The 21,894-nt window shown below is 42.4% G+C and overlaps 1 protein-coding gene across 4 annotated transcripts in view; it reads left to right on the forward strand.

Annotated features, from left to right (window-relative positions):
- The first annotated feature begins 2,330 nt into the window (after positions 1-2,330).
- DISC1 (DISC1 scaffold protein) overlaps positions 2,331-21,894 on the forward strand; it is a 208,620-nt gene continuing 189,056 nt past the window's right edge. For 2 of the 4 annotated variants that reach the window (XM_075748683.1, XM_075748686.1), the window contains exon 1: positions 2,331-2,425. In XM_075748683.1, coding sequence (XP_075604798.1) covers positions 2,350-2,425 — 76 coding nt within the window. In that variant the 5' untranslated portion in view covers positions 2,331-2,349. Of the gene's footprint in view, positions 2,426-16,854; positions 17,061-17,823; positions 17,945-21,894 lie in introns of those variants that run through there. The other 2 variants (XM_075748684.1, XM_075748685.1) reach the window with 2 other exon arrangements.

Below are 21,894 nucleotides of genomic sequence, written 5' to 3' on the forward strand. Positions count from 1 at the left end.
AGCAAAGGGTGGGAGAGTCCCAAGGGGAAGCGTTGTGTGTGCTGCCTTCTTCTGACTCTTGCTGAGGCAACTGCCCTGGGTTTGAGTTGGAGGCAAAGCTGTCCTAGACAGGCCCTTTGTCTGCACCAGCACAGCTGCCCTTTGATAAAAAATTTCTCTCTGGCTGATGGGCGCTAGCACTGACATCATCTGAATCAGACACACCACAGCAAGGCTGAAGGAAGAAAGAGAAGGATGCGTGGCTATTTCTGGCATGTGAGGCACAGCTGCTCGCTATCTTCTCTCACAAGTCAGGAAGGGCACGGACTGGAACATGAGGTCAAAGCTCCCTTAGCATGTCCTGTACATCTTAATAAATGGACTGAAACCTGGGAACATCAGCAAGCTGTCAGCTGTTAGATAAACCTCAGCTTTTTTTTAGCAACTTTTCTGAATGTTATGAAAACTTTCCAGTGAACAGGACGGTATTTTTAACTTAAAATAGCATTTGCTGTACCTGAGAGGGCAAAAGCATTTTTGAAGACTAGGGTGGACTGAGGTCATCTTGAAAAATGCCAATTCCATGTACATGGCTAATATAGTGGGTATGATGATCCATGATTGAAGCAGGTGCTACTTTAGCAAAGTTGATACGAAGCCATAGTTTGTGGACAGTCATAAGCTTATATAAAGCTCCTAATTATGGGTATCAATAGAAATAAAACTGACAGTAGAGAAATGCTAGAGATAGCATGAAATACTAGGTAATACATGTGTTAACTAGGGAGGAGAAGATACATGGGAAATGATGGGGCACTAGAATTATCTACAGCACAAAATAACGGGAGGGGATTTTAGCAGAAATTCATATTGTTGCTATGATATGTAAGTTCAAGGGGACAGTCTCAGAAAAATTGCAGTGACCTTGGAAAAAGGACTTGGAATGATTTGCTGTATATTGTTGTGCATTAACCCAGTAGGCAACTAAGCCCCATGCAGCCACTCGCTCATTCCCCCCCACAGTGAGATGGGGTAAAAGTGTGAGAACTCATGGGTTGAGATAAAGACAGTTTAATAGGTAAAGCAAAAGCCACGCACACAAGCAAAGCAAGACAAGGAATTCATTCACTACTTCCCATGGGCAGGCAGGGGTTCAGCCATCTCCAGGAAAGCAGGGCTCTATCACACGTAATGGTTACTTAGGGAGACAAATGCAGTAACTTTGAATGTCCCCCCCTTTCTCCTTTTCCCTGACCTTTACGATTGTGCACAATATCATATGGTATAGAATATCCCTTTGGTCAGTTGGGGTCAGCTGTCCCAGCTGTGTCCCCTCCGAACTCCTTGTGCACCCCAGCCTGCTCACTGGTGGGGTGAGGTCAGAAGCAGCAAAGGCCTTGGCTCTGTGTAAGCACTGCTCAGTGGTAATGAAACCATCCCTGTGTTATCATCAACACTGTTTTGGTCACAAATCCAAAATGCGGCACCACATGAGCTGCTATGCAGAAAATTCCCTCTATCCCAGCCAAAACCCGTACATATATATAAATGATAGCACCTTGCAACAAAATGAAAACGCTCTGTGTTTGACATCAAGAGATGTGAAGCCGTACAAAAGTAATGAAAATACATATGGAGCAGAGATTGATTCCATATTTAAGCTAGAGAAAGTGAATGAATATATATACATACTCTCTAATTGTATGCATGCATTGCTGAATTCAGCGAGTATCTGACACATAAGGCAGTGCCAGAGAAGGGCCTGTGAACAGTCACATGATGGCTGTAAGACCCAAACAATGCACACTATGGATACATACATAGAAAATGAATTGTTTCTCAATAGTGTATTTGGTATATATATATACTTGGTATAGCCACATCCTCATGATGCTGGGACTGCAGCTCCCCAGGATGTGCGGGAGGCTGTATACCTCTGCATGCGCAGCAGAGGCGGCTCTTTTGGTGCGCTGGTTCATTCAGGCTGATGCAGATGGGGAGTGGGACCGTAGTTGCGTTGTCTTCCCTCCTGACTTAACCCCAGTGTCCTGCAAACCTGGGGGAACAGAAACCGGACAGTATTAGACCACCGCACGGGCAGGGACCCGCCTTGACCTGAAGGACCCTTGCTCTCTGGGCCTATGCACTGCTCCACACCAGGGCCTTTGCACGGACAACAGCCCTGACAAGAACCGCTCCTCCCGCCCCGCCGCGACACCCTCCACCGCCAGACCCGCCCGCGGTCCTCTCCCTCCCCGGAGCGGTGGAGCCGCCTGCGGCCCGCCCCCGGCTGGGAGTGGCCGGCGCCACCGCCACTTTCCGCCCCGGTTATTGGGGGGGTGTGTGTGTGGGGTGTGTGTGTGTTTCGGGATGTGGCGGCCGCAGTCCCGGTCGGGTGGTACCGACAGGCGGCGTCGCGGCGGCGGGGGGGAGGCGGCGAGCTCAGGTGAGCGGGGGGCGGTCTGTGGGCTCGGGAGGGCGGACCAGGCCGGCGGCGTGAGGCGAGGGGGAAGAGGGAGGGGGGTAACCGCGGGTTTCACCCGCGGTTACCCCCCTCCCTCTTCCCCCTCGCCTCACGCCGCCGGGCGGGGCAGGTGCCCGGTTGGAGAGCTGGAAGGGGTGCGAAGCGCCGAGTGAAGCCCGTGGAGGAGTAGGGGGCTTGGGAGAGCGGGACTGAGCCGTAACGGGGCTGGGGTCGGCAGTGCTTCTCCCGGTTGGAAGGGCCGGGCGGCTCGGCGGGGAGGGCCGGAGGCTTTTGATACTGGGAGTCATATGGAATACGGGGGAGTTTAGGGCTTTTGGGTGAAAAAAATGTGGATCTTTCATTTCGCAGTCTGAAAGTTTTGGGGGTTTTAATTTATTTTTTTTAAGTCGCCAGTGATGTTAAGCGTTTATTTCACAGGAAATGTAGTCTAGGAAACCGTTTTACAACATTGAAATAACATCATTTTTTTTAAACTAAAAAAATCCTCTGATTTCACCTCTGCCAGTGTGGAAGCAGTTATATTGATACAAAGATGTATATATATTTTTTTCCTGAATAACTAACTGCAAAGAGGGAAGTAATGGTACTCTGAAAAAAGTCACCCATATAATATCTCTGCACTTGGTTGGGGGGGGGGGGAGGAAACTGCCATCTCAGTGGAGAAGCTGTGTGCGTATACTTTTATGACTAGCTGAGTTTTAAAAGACCGTGACCCCTAGTGCGGGTGAGCTGCCCTCCTTCTCCCTCAGAGCAGCAGCCGCCATCAGCCGGCCCCAGCTCCGGCTGCCTGCCTTACCGACACCGGTGCTGGCTGAACGGCCGGAGCCGTGGGGAAATTCTGGAAAAAATCCCACTTCACCTTTCCCAGGAGAGCTGAGGAAGAAAGGCATGTGGCTCACTGGGTGCGTCCGCTGCCTTTTGGGTTTGGGATATACGGTTCTCCCGGCTCTGTTAGTCCCGCAAGACTTTGTGCAAACACTTCAGTTGTCCCTGCCAACCTTTCAATAGAAAACAGCTCATTCATGTTTTGGTAATCCACGCTAATCTTTGTGTACAAGAGCTTGAGTAACTTTTCCTTAATCTTCTGAATAGTGATTTAAGAGCTCTGCAGCGAAGTGCTTTTATAATTAAGGCTTTTACAAAATATGCTGAGGAACATATACCAGCAAGGCTACTGGTAATTAAAGGTAAATGAGAGTTTTCAAAGAAATGAATGAAGTACACTGGAATGTATTATCTCTGGTTTTGTCTTTCTGTATTTATTCATTTACTTGCTAATTTGCAATTGGCCTCACAATAACTCATGAAAATAGGAAAGTTCTACTTTATTAAACAATTCTTGTTGTTTAAGTACTAAGTCCCTTTAAGTATGTGGTATTGGTAGTCCCTCATGTCATTGCTGAAGTTAAAAGTTGTGGTTCCTTCTAGGAAGGCATTAAGAGTGGTTTTGCAGTTAAAGCTACAGTAGATTTTTTACAGTTGATAGGGCTTTTGAGCACTTATGGAACTGAAAAGTAGGTATGACTAAAATAAATATTTGATTTAAAAAGAAAAAAGCTGAGTTTAAGGGTTTGTGGTTACTTAAAATCTTGTGGTCATGGTGGGTTGAGGGAATGTAAACGAACCCCCAAATGCTTATGAACAGTGTTTTGTATGCTTGAGGTTAAGACTACTTCCACCTTAGTATAAGCACTGGGAAGTAAAAAAAAAAAAAAAAAAAAAAAAAAAGTTATAAATTTTATTTATTGTTCTTTGAGACTGGGCAGTGAAAATAACCTGTTCTCATACACGATACAGATGATTACAGTACAGCAGCATAGACCTCTAAAGAGCGGTCAGAGACAAGTATTGTATTGCCGCTGGCTTCCTCCCTCTTTAAATTTAGATAAATCAGCCTTTGTTCTCTTCAGTAAAGTGAAGTCAAAAGTTTGGGCCTAAGCTGCTGCTGCTGGAACTGTAGTAGGGCTGTGTAAGCAAAGAGGATTTATTAGCACCAGGATAAATTAATTGTGACGAACAGGAAGACAGAAAGCACTGCAAACAATGTTTTGTTTTCACAAAAGCAAAAACCCTAAAGGTTAATTCTGACTTTGTTCACAAATTAGGCACACTCGGTTGGGCTTTTTTTGCTCACCGTAACTTGGGCCTCCGACAGCTACTGAACCACCTGATCTTTCAAATGAGATTTACTGGAGTGTGTAACACCTCCCAAGCGCTCATCAGGAATTAGGATTTTTTTTTGTTTGTTTTCATTTTAGCATTGGGTTTCCTTGAGCAAAAACTTCTAATTGAGCTGCAGACAGGCTGTGGCCTCTTCTGGTTTCAGCCATGTTGCATATTAACGACTTATGTGGAAGGGGGTTTTCTTACCTCCTTTGGAGTGTTGGCCTCCAAGGTGAACAGAAAGGAACCTGTGGAGTTGCCATAGCGATTTCCAAGTTCATCCTTAGCATCTTGTGTCTTTTTCCAGAGAGCAGCCCTTTCACACTGTGTCACTTAGATTAGGATTGAGCCCAGGGTATGTTGTAATACTATTCAATATTCTTGAAGGAAAACTGCTGCAAAACCCTTATGTATTGGGGATGAATGTGCCCTTTGTAAATCAGCAGTCACTGAGGAAAAACTTGGCCCTCTGGCACTGAAAAAAAGACTACCGTGCCTGTGTTAAGCACGGTAGTATCCTTATTTGGAGGTGTTTACTTAATTCTGTGTAATGTTAACTATTTAACACTCCATTTAATTTTCTTTTTTTCTTCTAGCACATAGGCACAGATCCCACTAACTGCTCACCTGAAAAATGGTTTCAGGGAGAAATGTTTCTTTATCAAGGCTCCTAGCTACTGCTGCTGTGGAAGCCGAGATCCCCTATCGACATACTTTGTTTGTTAAACATCAGTTTTCTGTATGGAAATTGAATTAGCTATTGACGTGGAGTTACTTCCCTGTTTACGGATGCCGAGAATTTAAAGTGGCTTAATGACTAATCTGAAGTCTGCAGACAGAGCAGCGAGATCATGTGCTTGCCTCGAGTAGGGTTTCTTTGTTCAGTGCGATCCCTTTGGGGCATGCAGAATTTGGATTCTGCCTCCCCTTTGTATACTGTACAATGCTGCACTCTCTGTTTCAGACCCTCCTTCATCGTATAGCCACGCTTCCTTCCAGCATATTGCTTATTATCTCTGTGTGATAAATTACTAATTGGGACCCTGCTGCCTAATGAGTATGATTGGTGGCACTTTCTATTTTTTCTCACCCCCGCTCCTTCCTTTCCTTCCTCTCTTGCTGCCTTACAATAGGTGTGTTAGTTGTGTGACCCTGGCATGAGAGTAAATTGTCTAGTTACTCTGCTCTCTTTGACTTCTGTCAATATGTTTATTTGTAACAAGAAGTGTAAAAAAAAAAAATAAAAAAAAAATCTAGATTTTTACCTTGAAAAGTAAATATTTACTCCATAAACAGCTCTGTACTCAGATTTAGGGATGGGAAATGGAAAAGGTATTTTCTTAATAGTGCTTAGCTAGCTCCTTTCATTTCAAAGGTGTATGCATTAACTGTGTTTATAGATTGGATCAAACAGCACCTGAGTCAGAACTGCGAATGTAACAGTGTATGTATGGTCAGATGATAAAATCTCCTTGGAAAAGAGCTGCATGGGAGAAGTGGCTGCTTGAAACTAAGAGCAGAATTAATGTGACGTGTGTGGACTTTCCCTGGTCTCTGCAATGGCAGAAGAGTTGGTTGGTTGGAGGGCTTTAGTGGACTCCAGTTGAAAGGTTTCTTTTGCTGGGCTGAGGGGTCAGTGGGGCAGGAAATGGTTACAGAGGAAAATCTCTTAGTAGAGTGACTTTGAGGCAACCTGTGGAGCAAAAAGTCAAGAGGTTGATATTAAGTATTGTAAAACTGAGTAAGAATGAAAGGGAGTATCTATGGGAGGGGCAAGAACTGGGAGTTGGTTTCATTAGACTTTCTGAATTGTTTTGCAAGTCTCCAGGTCTGTGTAAGGTGAGGCATGTGGCATCGGTGTAGCTTTTAAGGACCTTGCTTAATTTTCCATTGTTATTATGCAGAATTTGAATCAAAGGATAGAGATGTTTTCAGTGTGCCTGTAGATAATGAAGTTTGACAATGGTTTCACGACTCTGCTGATTGATGGGGTGAGCAGAGTAGTCCCTAGCCCAGCTCATCTTTCTGGTGGCACTTTGAGTTTAAATCAGCAGTCAGGCCTTTGGGTCTGAAAAATACGTTTTGAGCGTTGAAGGAAACCATTTGTAGGATCTTTTTGGTTTGTTTTTGGAAAGCCATAGTGTCTCTAGAGAGCTTGGGAAGTGGAAAGACAGTTTTTTCCCTGCTAGTAAGCTGCTTTCTTGCAGTTTTAGTTGGATACTATGAGTATTTTGTTTCCCATCTTTAAAGATAGGAAGGTAAGCATCCTTTCCACAGACATGTCAGTTCTATAGATTATCACTACAGCAGATATGAAGGCACCTGCAGTGGTGCTGGTGGAGACTACTTGCAAGGCCAAATGCCACAGGCTTTTTTCCTATGTTATGGCTATCTCATTCTTGTGCTCTGGTTGTTCCCCCTCCCACACACACACAAATGTTTTACTTCAGGGAAGCACCCCGAGGTTCCGAGGAAGGAGCATCACTGAGCCTGTTCAGTGTGGTAAATCCAGGCACCTTCAGCCCCGTAAAACATCTTTTTGTTGCAGGGGCTAAGCTGATCGTTTCCCCTCTTGTTGGAGAGCATGGTTTTGGGGACAAGAGCTTTTGCTTCTCTGTTAGGGATTTGGCTACTGAGCCAGGGATGAGGTTGAATTTCATGCGCTGGGCTAAAGTCCAGGTGCTTCCTGTTGCTAATGGCCTGTGGAGACCTAGGCGATGGAGGGAGTGGGCAGCACAGCTGTTTGCTGGGGCTTGGCTGTTCCCATTTATTGAGCGGTGCATTAACCTGTCAGTATTTGCACTAATAGCTCAGGCTGTGATCTCAGCGGGAGCTGAGCTGTGGATGTGTTGTGTTCCGAGCTCCACTCTTGAAGAAGTGGTAGGCACACCAATCTCAAGAGACTGGGACAGCCAGCTCCTGGGTTTGGTGGTGTTTTACGTTGCTGTAGCAAGATTTCCTTAATTTTAACATCTTTGTGGTTGCCGTGTCCCCAGTGGAAGTGACACAGAAGGAGTGCTGACATCTGTGCATCAGCAGCAAGGTGGAGTCTCAGGGGCACGAGCTGCTCTCGGACACCCTGGACAGTCCCAGGCTGTGCTACCACTGCAGTGAGGCAGCAGTGTTTTGGCAGGGCACCATGCTGAAACTTTGCTCCCATCTAGCCAGAGCCCCTGTTTAGGAGAGCAATATGTTTTTATTTGCTTAGACTGGTGAAAATCTTGAGACACCTGTGTTGAAATTGTGTGTGAAGGGCCTGGTTGCTATTGCCTGGAGTGCAGCACCAGTGCAGCTGAATCTCCATGTGTTTTTGCTCCCAGACTAGTTAATAATCAACAGGTATCGTGTTTCCCTTTTCCCTGGGAAACCTGAACATGGTCATGGTGAGACAGCTGCTGTAGTGTTCTTATGCTTTTGGTCTGCCAGGGTCTTGTACAGACTTGGCCATGAGAAGGGCTGCTCCAGTTAAGGTTCCCCCTGAGCTGGCTGGCTGCTTCCTGTGAGAATGAAGATGGGGGGGGGGGGGAATCCTGCTTTGTCAGGGGGGTCTCAGGTTGCTGTAAGGTAAGAAAAGATCAGCTCCTGCTTCTTCATTTGTATGCAGCAAGCACTAGCAGTAAGGTATTTGTTCTTTTATCAGACTGAGAATTTTCCTGCTATGGCGCCAGCTTTTGCCAATGACAGAATTTTCCATGGGATCATCTGCTTCAGGGCCAAGTTAGGAACCATTTCATGTTAGCCAAGATGTTCTTTGCCTGCCTTGAGTATAGTTGTGATGCTTAGTTTGTCAGAACTACATTTGTTATCTTTTTCTGTATGAGGTAGGACTAGAAACTAATAAACAGTGTTGCTGTTTTGGGAAGAGCAATCCATAGGACTTCTGAGTGTCCTTTGCGAAATCTGCTGGCTTGCCCTGTTCTTGTTCAAGGCCTTCCATTTATCCCTTAGAGCGTAGCTAGTAAGGTTTTTTCATCTTTGAGTTGGATAGGCTGTGTGTATTGATGCCACTCGCTTTCTGAATTAATTTCATATAATTTTTAAATAATTTAACTTTGTTATAACTAGTGATAACAGTGTGTAGCAATGTTGTTGCTGTGTTTCTGGTGAGCTTGGTATGGCACTGAATTTCTCGATGAGAGCCCACACCTTTCCACTGGATCTGGACACACACATTTCTTATGCTACTGCTTTCTGTGCTGCCATGTCTTAGTGAAACTCTGTGTGCTTTGCCTGGCCGTTAAGTTGGAAGCCTGGGTGTTAAGTGTGGTCATAGCAACTTCAGAGCGGCTGTGGTTTTAATATTGAAAGCATAGTATGACTGTTCAGTGCAAACTATGTGAGAAGTGCAGGGGATTGCTGTGTTTCTTCCAGGTCTCTTCTTAGGAGCAGTTGTTCTACATGTTAACTGTCTAAAAACATCTCTAGTGGCTTGAAAACCATAATATTAAAGTTTTTAAAAGGAGGATTACAATGCAGGGAGCTAAGTTGGGAATAATAATAGTAGTAGTAATAATAAAAACCCGAACAGAACAGGTAAAGACAATGCAGAGGACAGCTTAGGGCTATTCTAAGGAATTCTGTGTAGCAGCCTGTCTACATATTTTAAACACCAACATTGCAATGTAGTGGAAGAAGAAAGAGACCAGCCCCAGAAATCCCTCAAATTCTAAATAAAACCAAGAAAGAGGAGATACAGAAGTAACTGTATTTGTGCACTCAGTTATACAGAACATACGCATCTGCGGCACAGTTATGGCTGCCTGATAGAGCTGTGTGGCAGAGTATGCAGGTTTGCCTTTTCCATGCTCAGAGGCAGCATTCCCTGGGCAGCGGTGGTCTTCCTCCTTCCTTTGCCAGGAGACTTGTGTGAGAGGCAGGTTTTGTTGCAGCTGTTCAGAGGTGATGTTAGGGGGGTGTGTGTGTGTCTGTAATGCTCTTCGCACCATTTAAGGGATTCTGGTTTTGAAAGGCAAGTGTCTTCAGACAGTTACAGTCTAGCAGACAGCTCCATCTTGTCCTCCAGTTGGCAAGCAGCCTAGGAAATAGTATCGAAATAAGTTTTAATGTTGCAAACTGAATAATGCCTTGAGAGAAATACTCTCCAATGTTTGTACACCCAATAAAAAAGCCTCAGTAATAAACATTTTGTGAAATAACTGCAGTAGATCAAAGTGACATTTAAGTGATGCTCATGAGCATCACTTAATCACCAGCTAACTTCTAAAGGTCTGCTGCTGTGTAACAATATGAGTTCCTATGTTGTTATGCCTTACTGTGTCTGTCTTGCTTAAGGCACTGACCATCATTGAAGCTTGTGATTTCTGTGTGTGTGTGTGGATGCTGGATCCTTAAATGCTGGTTAAGAACCTATTTGTTTCAAGTACTGAACTTTATTCTTAATTTTGTCCATAGAAAATCAGCTGTTTCCAGGTTCCACGATGTGATGAAACTATTGTTTACTAACATCCTTGTGACTGCTTTGCGGAGTTAAATCAGATAAATTGCTTTCTTGCAAAGTTGGATGCATGTTCACCGATGAAACTCTTGAACTTTTGTTGTGTTATAGATAACTAGTGGAATATTGCAAATCCTGAGACTTGTATTTAAAGCTTAGAGGTATGATAGGATAGTTCAGGTTGGAGAGCACCTCAGGAGGCCTCTAGTCCAACTCCCTGCTCAAAGCAGGGCTGACTCTGAGGCTGGACCAGGTTGCTCAGGGCTTTATCCTGTTAGACCTTGAAAACCTCCAAGGACTGCACAACCTCTCTGGGCAGCCTGCTCCATTGCTTGGCTGCCCTCAGAGTGAAAACATTTTTCTCTATATCCTGTCTGAACCTCTCTTGTTTTAAGTTATGCCCATCTGTTTCTCGTCCTACCCCTGCACACTGCTGTGCATGGATTGCTGTTACCCTCACTATTGGTATGTAGCGTCTTAGGAACGGTATTGCTAGTAGAGGGTAATCAGATACCATTTATAACATCATTTAAAAATTTGAGTGGCATACTTTGCGTTCTTTGATTTACTTTCCTCCCTATAGCATAAAATGGCACTGTATTTGCTGAAATTTACTGTTGCTGCAAATATATCTTTATACCCAAAGAGGGCATTCTAACCTTAAAGATGTCTTTAATTCTGTCTTCATGGCTTTCTTTGGTACAGAAGTCCTTGCTTGTGAATCAGACTTCAAGGTAATTTAAGACGTTTCATATGTTTTCGTTCAGTAAAGCATTAGGACACTTTCTTTGTACAGAAACGAAAATCCGTGTGTCTTCTCAGTATCTCTCACAGTTTTATTGGCACCTCTTTGTTTTTATAAGGCTGTTCATGTAAGATGTTCCTGCTCACTCAGGGCTGGAGGAAGAGGATGCTTTTTAGGTTGTGAAACTTGCAAATATCTTCAAAATACTCTGAGTTTTCCCTTCCCCATAGTCAGTAGTGGATTTAAAAGGCTTCCAGCTTAAAGGTAGCACTGTTTCAGTCGGGAATTAAAGGAGCCTGTCAATGAACATCTGTTGGTGAACTATCCTAGTGGATTTACTTGGCATAGATATTTTATAAATATACTTTCCTGTATCGGATCTGTGGATTATTGTAGACTTATTTAGATTTGGAGAACAAAAACATAGGCAGGCACAAGTCATATTATAGATAAGGAGTCATCTAAATACAACGTTTGTATTTGCTTCAAATTTCTGGTGAAAACGTAAGTTAAACCTGAAGCTTCCAATGAAACTTCACTGTACAGAATCCCACATGGAATAACATTATTGCAGGATCTGCCTCGGGGGGGGACCCGTGACTCCAAGGTTTGATAGTTTTGAGAATATTAAGATAAAATTCTATCTAAATGCTGCTTTTTAAATCTCCAGTCCTTTCAATGAAAGCAGGAGTTCTAAAGGTACAAAGCCTTAGGTGTATTCTTATAGTTAAAATGCTTATTTTCTAGTTGTCTTTCAGGAGTCCTGTGTAGGTCCTTAGTTCTGTCTTGGGCGAGCTTTGCGACTTGAGTAAGTTGTGTAGCTTCTCACGTGGTCTGCTTTAACCACAAACTAATGCATCAGATTACTGCTGTACCTCAGGACTGATGAGATCAAATGTCTCTGCAAACACATTGCTTTCCTTGAAAGGAAGCTACAGTAGTTGTCTGCTACTTCTTAGTAATACGACTTGTCAGGAGTATTACATGTAAACCTGAAAGAAGCAGGGGAAGAAATCCCCTGCTGCTATTACACTAAGGCTACCCTGGGGCCTGTCCCATACAACTGAAAGGAATAGACGAATGTGAGCTGCCTTGCACAGGGTCTTGCTAATCCTGGGTTCTGAATTCAGGTTTTCTAAAGCAAGTAATAAATAAAAAAAAAAGTATTGGAAATAATGAGTTAACCATCTATATTTATTCTGGAAAACAATTTGAATGACACTCAAAGTTTTCCTCTGCCAAGTTTTTTGTTACTGAAGCAGATCTTTTCAGGTGTGTGTGCTTAACACAATATGGTACAATCTGCACCTTTTTTATTCATTTAAAATGCTAAGCTGAATCCAGAATTTGTTGACCTGAAAAAGAGTTTCATTGGCTTACTCAAGATAATCTTCTTTTAATATAGAGAATATTTTTGAAAGGTCAGTCTGACTTTTTTGCATTTACTTCTCATTATTTTTTAACTTGAAATATTTTGCTTAAGACTTTGTTTCATTACAGTATCACACAGAGTCCTTGGCATCCAAGAAAAATCTGCAAACCATCTCATGTAAGGGTACAACTTCTTTGAAGATTAATATTGTGCTTTAATTTACTTGGGTGATAAAAGCAGGCAGGTAAGGTTCAATGAAACATGGCAGATCTGATGGCCTTGTACTCAGGTAGGAGTACATAAGTGAATTACAAATAGCATGTGACAGAAACAAGTTTAAAAAAAACCAAAACACCTCTGGCAAAAATCCGTGCTTTTGTTAAGCGTCATAGGCATATGTTAATAAGCGTAACCTGTATTATTAGCTAATATATGTTAGCCCGGGGAGACTATCAGAGTAAATTGTGCCAGGTAATTGTCTTGATTTCCTAGATGTGAATAGCAGTGATTTACAGTCATGGCAAAGCAGCTCTTACAAGAGTGTTTTCATTGAGATGATCTCAAGGGGATGAATAGAGCCACTGTGCCTTTAGAGTGGGATTTGGTTTAGATGCTCATACAAACTATGTGTGTGCTGTGAAAGACATAGCAGGAGCCCTGAAAACTGGTGGCAAAAAGGCTGAGCACCTGGAGGCAAGCAATGAAATCAGTGGATACAGCTGAAGTGGGGCTGGGCTCCTTTTAAATGCACCTGGAGAAGCCCAGAAACTTCTTAGCCCTGCTGATGGGGAGTGTGAAGCAGGAAGGCTCTCTACTTGGGAGGAGATGGGGTGGTCTGAGGGAACTGGTGAACTGGGGCCCTCGAAGCTCATGCAAGGAGGATTTTTGGAGGTAAGTTGAGACATGCTTGTTTGGTGATGTGAGGGGAGTGTTGTGCTTGCTGGGGTTGTGACAGAAAGGATAGACCAAAAAGGACCAAAGAGGTGGTATTCTGGAGTGATATCGGGGAATAGAATATCTCTGCGTGGCTATGAACATTGTTTGGAGCTTTGTGGATGATTATCACTCTGGACTGTGTAGCATTAAGTGTGACCCATGCAGAGCTCAGTCAAAGGTCCAGAGCAGCAATGGGAAAGATTTCTGGTTCAACTGTCTCTTTTACTTGCTTGAAGAGAAACGAGCGATTGGTTTGTGAGAACTAGTTGGGGACCAAGAAGAGAAGTTGGTGGAAAAGAAGGCAGGGTTTGATGGGAACAGTGGAAAGCACGTGCAGCATTGGTATCTGCGGAGTTGGATGGTGACAAAAGTGAGTGAATGACAATCAGAGTAGATCTGTTGGTGCTGATGATGTCCTCCCTTGGCACGGAGTCTGGGTGGCTGCTGCTTGACTGTGTCCCCTGGTCCTTGTCTGCCTCTAGTGGGTGCGGCTGTCAAATTTGTGTGAAGACAAGGGCTTGGTCCTCTTGATCCAGTCATGGTGTGAGGCCCATGGGGTAATTCCACATCAATTGCCATCATAGCTGTGTGCTGGCAAATCTGCAAAATTCTGTAATGCAATGCAGTTACCTTCTAGACAGAAACTATATTCTTTCCTGCAATGTTAGTTTTTTTTGTTGTCTTTTTTTGATATCTAACTTCCTCTAGACAGAGTGATTTCTGTCTCACCTTATTTAGAAGGAGTTGTGATTTCTGCTAGAAGAGAGATGTTTGTGCCTGCGGTTAGTGTTCTGCTGCAGTTTCAGCAATATCTGCTATAGTACTTCTTCCATAGCTTGTTCATAAGGTAATTTCAGAATTTCACCTGAATCATCTACTTCTCTCCTCCATGCTGGAGAGAAAGGATGTAACTGATGTCTTCACTTTTGTCTTCTTACGCCGAGTAAAACTTCTAACTTCAGTTTCGTCTGTCTACAGCCTTGGGTAAGGGTTGTAAAGGTCAAGCTGTATTCTTGATCCCAAAAGGGATATGACATGTATCTTTCCTGCTTAGGTCTCTAAGGGAACTGCACTCGGCTTAGGGCGCGGAGGTTGACCCCTCGCAGGCTATAATATCTACAGACTGATGGTGCAGAGTCTGGTCTTTAGACTGATCTGCTGGTCTTTGGCAAGGACTTACCGAAGTTGTCTTTGTAGCTGTTGAGGATAGGAGAGCAGTGCTGCAGTCTGTACCTCGTGAGTTCAGCTGAGAATCTTCATTTCGCCACTCAGAGCAGCGACTTATTTTCAGTTAGCAAAAGCACAATCCCCCCAGTCACTGCTGCAAAGAGCAGAGAGTACCAGAGTACAAAACTTTGTGGGAGCATAAAGAGTCGCAGGGGTTCATGCAAAGCCCTGAGACTTTCTTTTTGGGGGAGAGGGGCCAGTGCTGCTCGTTTACCTGCCTTCTTGTTACAGGTGGGCTCTGTGCCCCATGTGTTGTTGTAACTACAATTTGTGTATGTGCCTGGCCTTTGCAGTATCTTGTATTTAACTGCATCGTGAGGTGCTGTGCTTTCTGTGGGAAGTTGTTGCTCAGCTTTCTTGATGTCTGGAGCTCCATTCCATCTCCATTGTTGTTTAGCCAGCATTGACATTGTGTCCTGACAGCCTGACTGGGGCTGTAAGGTAAACTTCCTTCAGCAGGTAAAGGAGGAGCATTTGTCCTGGGACTTTGATATTAAATTGTAAAGCTAAAAGCTTTCTGACTCCTTACCCTTGGCAATATAGGAACTGCCACGTTGTTTTATTTTCATTATATGTGATCACTACTGAGCTGTTAAGAGAAAATTACTTTCTATTTCAGTAAACTCAATTCTGGTTTCAGACTGACTGTGCATCAGATGCTTAATTTGGAACCCACTCTCTTGGTGAAATTAAAAATTCAAATCTCCAAGCTGGAGCACTCAAACTGTGCTTGAATTAGAAATTGACTGCTGTCAATGTGCTCTCACACTTCACTCTTTTTTTCATTCCTCTCTCCCCTCCCCCCCGATGAGTTTTATATTAGAGTCTTGCTGTAGATGGTCTGACTGAGCAGAAGTAGTGGGAATCCACGCTGTCACTCCAGAGACAGAGTGATGAAAGAGAAGTGTGGTGTGTTAAACAGACCATTCTTGAAAAGGACTGCTGTGTACTAATTTCATAATTACATGCATGTTTGGTGAAATACTTTTATGGGATATGACTTCAAACCCATTAAGTGTTGTTTGACAATTAATTTAGGACCTAACCAAACTTCAGTTTCTACACAAAATCCTCACTCTCCTATATCTGTGTGATGTTTAAAGCTGTTTTCAGATCTTGACTAGAAGAACCAGAGTGTTATCTCTGCTTGAGACATTTGCATGGACTGCCTTTACAGACTTTTACACTGAAACTGGGAACAAATGTGGGTTTTTTTTTTTTTTCCCCCCAGAAAGGGGGAAAAAACCACCAAACCTTAACACCACCCCCACCCCCCCCACCCCCCCCCCCCCAAACTCCAGAAATAAGAATTGGTTATCTATTGTAAGTGTTCACTGTAGGCTTGCAACTTGTGTGTCCTCCTGTATCTTTGGAAAGTGAATAAATTATTCTGACTTATTTAACTATAAGTTAGAATTTTACTCACAGGTTTAAAACAAATTGGGCTGGATATCTGTAGGGAAGTTAGGTGTCTTCTGTTATTGACTGTGCTGAGGGCACCCAGTGCTGGTATGTTTTCCCAGACCTGCTTGTGTTCTCCACCAGGGTGTTTTGTTGTCCATCAGGTGGTCCGTGGGATGGATTGCAGAGCTGGATGTAGGGCAAGTGATGACTGGGGAGCCTCAAAAGGTGACTGTTACATTAGGTGGTTGATTATGTGAGTTTGGAAGTTCCAACTAGCCTACGCTGATAGCAATGGGTTGGGTGAAATGAGTGAGCTGTATAAGGAGGTTTGGAGACTGATTGGGTTGAGGCTCATCAACCAGAGATGAATTTTGAATCTGAGATGTAGTAATGAGATGCGTGAGAAGTGTCTGTAACAGGATTATGCCGAAGTTTATTGCAAAGGTCTTGGGCTTCCCCGGCTTTTTTTTTTTCTTTTGTGCTTGTGACTCTTGTAACAGTAGCTGATCATACTGAAAAATGGAGAGTAGAAATCTCATTTTCTGACAGTATCATGCTATCTAAGTGGTCCTGCTTTACTGAGACAGCACAGAGTCACCTGGCAGTTTCAGAGTGAATCTGGCCACTCACTTTTGTGGCCAACAAAATGAGTTCCTTTTAATGCCGCAGTGAAGAAGTTGGGTGGTGTAATTTTCATTCAGCTCAGAGAAATGCAATTTTCTATAATAGCCAAGCCTTGGGTCTCAGGATGCCAGCCATAGGGTGTTGATTAGTTATCAAATAGGCCTTCGCGGTGCAACTGCATGCTTTCACAAGCTGGGTACTTATTATATTTTTAAATTTAAAAAGATCAGAAAGGCATATTTCTGTTCTTTTTGTCACATCAAGGCGCTTAGGCCCTGATTTAGCAAGGCATTTGCTTGAGATAAAAGCCTGCTTTTGTGCGTAGTCAATGCACTGCTGAATACTGATGGATGCAGATGTGTTTTAAAGTGTTAGTAGTATCAAACACAATTATAATATGTAATTAAGGAGAGGGGTGCTTCTCTTATTCCTCTTGACTAAATAGGCAATTGTTACTGACATGGGAAGTGTTTGATATTTACCAGCTTGTTTCTTAATAAATACTTTTTTTCTTTCTTAGTGTTAAGGCAAAGCCAGGTTTACAACACTTTTTTTCTTGAGAAAAGTTGATGGGCATATTGAAACTGGTATCAGCTAACGTGATTCTTACTCTAGAGAGAGGTGCTGCAGTTTCATCAAATGGCTTAACGTGCGTTGTGGCATTAAGGAGGTAAGTGGCTCAAATGTAACAACTCAATGACATGCGTGTTATGGGAATGCATCAATAAATACAATTATTTAAATGCTGGCTAAGGAAGACCACTCTGACTTCTAAAATGCACAATTCTTTGAGGTGGTTTTTTAAATGAAGAATAGAAACTAAAATGCATTTAATGACTTCAGAGATGATTTTGTACGTGACATCTTGCAAATTTAACAGTTGAATAACTGAACCCAGCCTGCAACCTTAGAAATCACAGGAGCCCTTGGTGAGGAAAAAATTTGTAAATGGTATCAAATTTAATGTAGCTCAGCTGTTGCTTGTCTTCTATAGATACACTTTACAAAATGCTAGATAAATCGAAGTATAGTTAACATTCAGTAAGTAAGATGAAAAAGCTGAATGAGACTTTTGCATTTTAAGAGTTATAAAAATCTTTATTCAAAAGAAAGTTTCTTTGAAAGCTTACGTGTATGAAGAGATGGTACTGGTTTGTTTTAACATAGGCTGTGTTGAGATCAATGCCATATTCTTTTGAATATTTTGTGGTATCTTTGAAATTCAGCAAATGAGTCAAAATGTAACTAATTAGGAACTTGCAACATTTTACATGTTTTTGATGTAGGAACTGAACAGTAATGGTTATTGTCATGTCCCTAGAATGGTTCATTTTTGTTACTGATAGGTTAAACGTTTGTGTGTGTGTCTGTAAATAATAAATATTTTCATCTCACTTACTTTGTTTGTGTACAGTTTAATGCAGGTGTTTAAGGCTTCCTTAACAAAAGCAACACTACAGAAATTGCTTGGAGCAGTGCTTTGATAGTTGGCTTTGAATATTAGCAAGTATCTTTTCCTCCACACCACAGTTACCACCCACAAATGCTCTGAAGGTGAATTTATTATTCCAATAAAAATCAACTGTGGCTAATATAGGTTTATTCAGATAGTCGAACTCTCTTTAAAATTGCATATATAATCTCTCGCTTACTTTCAGGGAGAAGTTAATGAGCTTGCAAGCATTCTGCATTGTGTGTTTAAAGCGGGGCGGGGAGGTGATTGCTTCAGAGTTTCTGTACCAATCCATAAAATCCTAGTGGACGTTACAAAATGTGAGGCAGTTACTCCTGTCCATCCACAGATGCTACTAGAGAGTTTGATCAAAAGACTGAACTGCCACTTTTATGACTGAAAACAAAGACTAATTATCTAAAATAAATTAGATGACTGTTCTGCTGTCCTTTAGCATCAGGCTGGGTACAAGAGAATGTGCTCTTTCCATCAGTGGGAAATGCTCTTTGGTTTCACCTCTCCCTCTTTCATCTTACGGGTGCAACTGAGAACATGGTAAGGCATGAACAACATTGCTGGTCATGCCTTGCTTCAGAGCAATAGACTTACCCCCGCTCCTATGCTCTGGCTCTGAGCTGTTAGTTTTCATGAAATATTGGTTGTCAGGAAAGATTGTTATGGTGAAAGGGTTGCTATAATTGTTATTTCTGAGCACTCATAATTTGGATTTGAAGCAATTTGCACATAATCTGATATGATATTAGAATATATATTGTATTATCTTCTAGGATTGTAATATTTTTTAAAGTTGATAATTTTTTAAAAGTAATATTAGAATTGAAAGGCCATTCTTCCATTTGTGACTTTTTTCTTTTTCTAAGTGCATGTCTCATACAATGCATGACACGCTGTAATGTAGGGGGTTTTTTAATCACCTTCAGTTGTTTCACAGTGTTCCAAGGTACCATTTTCATGGTCTTGTAGTTAATTGCCATCAGTTATTTGACATGTTTGAAACAGAGGGAATTATAAGAAAAAAATTGAGCCCTGTCTTTTTTTTAACAAGCTAACTGAATTAGTTCAGTGTAGTTTCTGTATCTGATGTGCAGACAAAGCAAACTATGGTTGGAAGACTATGCAGAAAAACAAAGTCTTTGTAACTAAATTTCAGATATGTGGTGATAAACAACTAAAATGATTCTAATTTTGAGAAAAGGGACACTGCAGAAGGGTAAACAGTGCACAAACAGTATACCCAAAGCCATAGCAACATCCTGGCTGGATTTTGTGAAGGCTGAGGGCACTACGACTGCTCTGTATCTGATCAGGCTGCGGCTGCCTCCTCCCCCGCCTTATCCTTTGGGGAAGGCGTGGGTGTTCGTGTTGAGGTGCTGGTCCCAGCTCTGTGTCTGTCTGCTCCTTCTCTGCCCTGCGCTCAGGTGCAGCTACACTGGGGCTAAGGCCCTGCAGCCCTCTCCTCGTAGCATCCTCTGAACTGCTTCGTGGCTTGGACTATAATCTGGAGCGTTATTCAGGCAGTGGTGCCGCTCTGGTAGCCAGGTGAGGGACTTGTGCTGGACTTGCCAGGAGGCACACCTGGAGTCCGTAAAGGAGCTGAATGGTAAACCTGTCTAGAGGGTTATCTGCAGGCGTGGAGATGCGTGGGTTTTGTGTGGACTAGTTCAGGATGCTGGAATTGTACCGCGCTGGCTCCAGTAATTTTTAGAATTGCATCCAGTTCACGTGGTGCAAATATCTAACACTTTGGCCAATTTAAGCCTTACTTGCATTAGCTTAGTTTAAATTTGATGTTTAAAGAGCTGTAATTGTCTGCTTTAGAAATTCATAGTGATTTAGTGAGATCAATTTTAAACTGATTTTAATTAAATGAAAGAGCCTTTTCCATTTTTACAGATGAGCCTTTGTATAACGATGACGTATATCCAGTGTTAGAATGACTTTTTTCTGCATGACTGATTTCTTCTGCTGAAGGCAAATTTAGGCTGTTGTTTTGTATATAAACTAAAAGAATTAAGTTCTAAAGAACATTTTGTTCAATTTTTGTTCCCTTACTCCAAGAGTGGTTCCTATTTGTTAAGACTTCTATTAAATTACTCCCAGTACAGCATTTCAGTGTCGTTTTATAGTAGACAGGCTGATGGACTCCGTGACCTTTTTTATTTCTGATTTCTGTGACGCTTTTTTCTCTGACAAAAAAGAATGTAAGAGACAGCTGGGGCATTCTAATTTATGGTGATAGGAAGCAGAATACAGAAGTTTAACTGCAATCCCATGGTGAGATATGCCATTATTCCAGTATGTGGAAAATGTATAAATTGATTTTGTTGAAGGTTATTTGGAGAGAGTGTAGTGAATGGTGGGAAAAGTCTCCTGGGAAGTTTCAGCTCTAATGCTTAAATTTTTGTATAGAATGCCATTGTGGTGAGGTGCATATGAGACCTGTGTTAGAAGTTGCTGAGGTGTTATTGAGAGATGTGCACATCTCTCAATGTAAAAGTTGATAAAGGGTTGTGATTAGAGATGAATAATAAATATATTGCATGTAAACCCAATTTTTTTTTTCCTGAAACTTGTGTTTTTGAAGAGCACTGTGTGGGTGATGAGAGTATTTCTAACACCTGAGATTCTAGCAATTGATTGTGTTTCATTGAGTAGAGGGCAGATAATTGAGGGCATAATTCAGGTAGTCACTACATCCCTTGGAAGGGCAAGTCTGGCAAATAGGCCTGGTCAATATGTTTTTGTGTTACAAAATGGATGATGGTGCAGACCTTGTATTCCCATTGATTGTGAGCAGGACAGAAGAATGGAATACCTTTTAACTAGCAGTAAATCCATAATAAACTGAAAGTATTCACCATGTAATCTTTTACCTATTTTTTTAATAGAAATATACAGAAAACAAAGACACAACATTCTAATGTCCCGCTTTTAATGTTCTTTGTGGTTTTTATCTTGGTTCTTTCTATTCTGCTCTGCAAGCAGCAGATTTATCTTTTCATCTATGTAAGGTATATGTGGGGAAATTGAGCTATTGAGCAGAGGCCATTTCTTAAATGTATTAATACTACAGTAATGCTAGCAAGCATATGGTGGCATTGGTTTTCTAGGACTGGTGGTCCTGCATGCAAAACTTCTCCTTTAACTTCATGTTTTGGACAATAGGTAGTACAGTAAATCTAAGTGAAAACTTATAAAATATTTCATTAAATTGACAGATATGCAGCCATGGAGCATGCAATATTGACATATATGTGACATTACAGTGTCACATCTGTTCTAGAAGCAGAGTCTGAAACACTTCCTCATCCTAATAAAACATGGATACAAACACAAGAGACTGGACATGAGCAACAACAGATTATGCACAAAAATTCTTCGAGTGTGCTAGTTTTGGCTAGGATAGAGTTAATTTTTTTCATAGTAGCTGGTACAGGGCTATGTTTAGGATTTGTGCAGAAATCAGTGCTGATAACACAGGGATGTTTTTGTTGTTGTTGAGCAGTGCTTACATAGAGCCAAGGCCTTTGCTGCTTCTCACCTCACCCCCCCAGTGAGCAGGCTGGGGGTGCACGAGGACTTGGGAGGGGACACAGCTGGGACAGCTGACCCCAACTGACCAAAGGGATATTCTATACCATATGATATTGTGCACAATCGTAAAGGTCGGGGAAAAGAAGGAGAAAGGGGGGGACGTTCAAAGTTACTGCACTTGTCTCACCAAGTAACCCTTACATGTGATGGAGCCCTGCTTTCCTGGAGATGGCTGAACTCCTGCCTGCCCATGGGAAGTGGTGAATGAATTCCTTGTCTTGCTTTGCTTGTGTGCGTGGCTTTTGCTTTACCTATTAAACTGTCTTTATCTCAACCCACGAGTTTTCTCGCTTTTACCCTTCTGATTCTCTTCCCCATCCTGCCATGGGAGGGGAGTGAGCAAGTGGCTGTGTTGGGCTTAGTTACCAGCTGGATCAGAGAGACTTAAACAAGGTCTGTGCTTTAGTGTGCTGCTAAGTGAATTGAGAGGGAAGGT

Source organism: Balearica regulorum, chromosome 3 (genome assembly GCF_011004875.1).
Source record: "Balearica regulorum gibbericeps isolate bBalReg1 chromosome 3, bBalReg1.pri, whole genome shotgun sequence".
NCBI classification, from domain to species: domain Eukaryota; kingdom Metazoa; phylum Chordata; class Aves; order Gruiformes; family Gruidae; genus Balearica; species Balearica regulorum.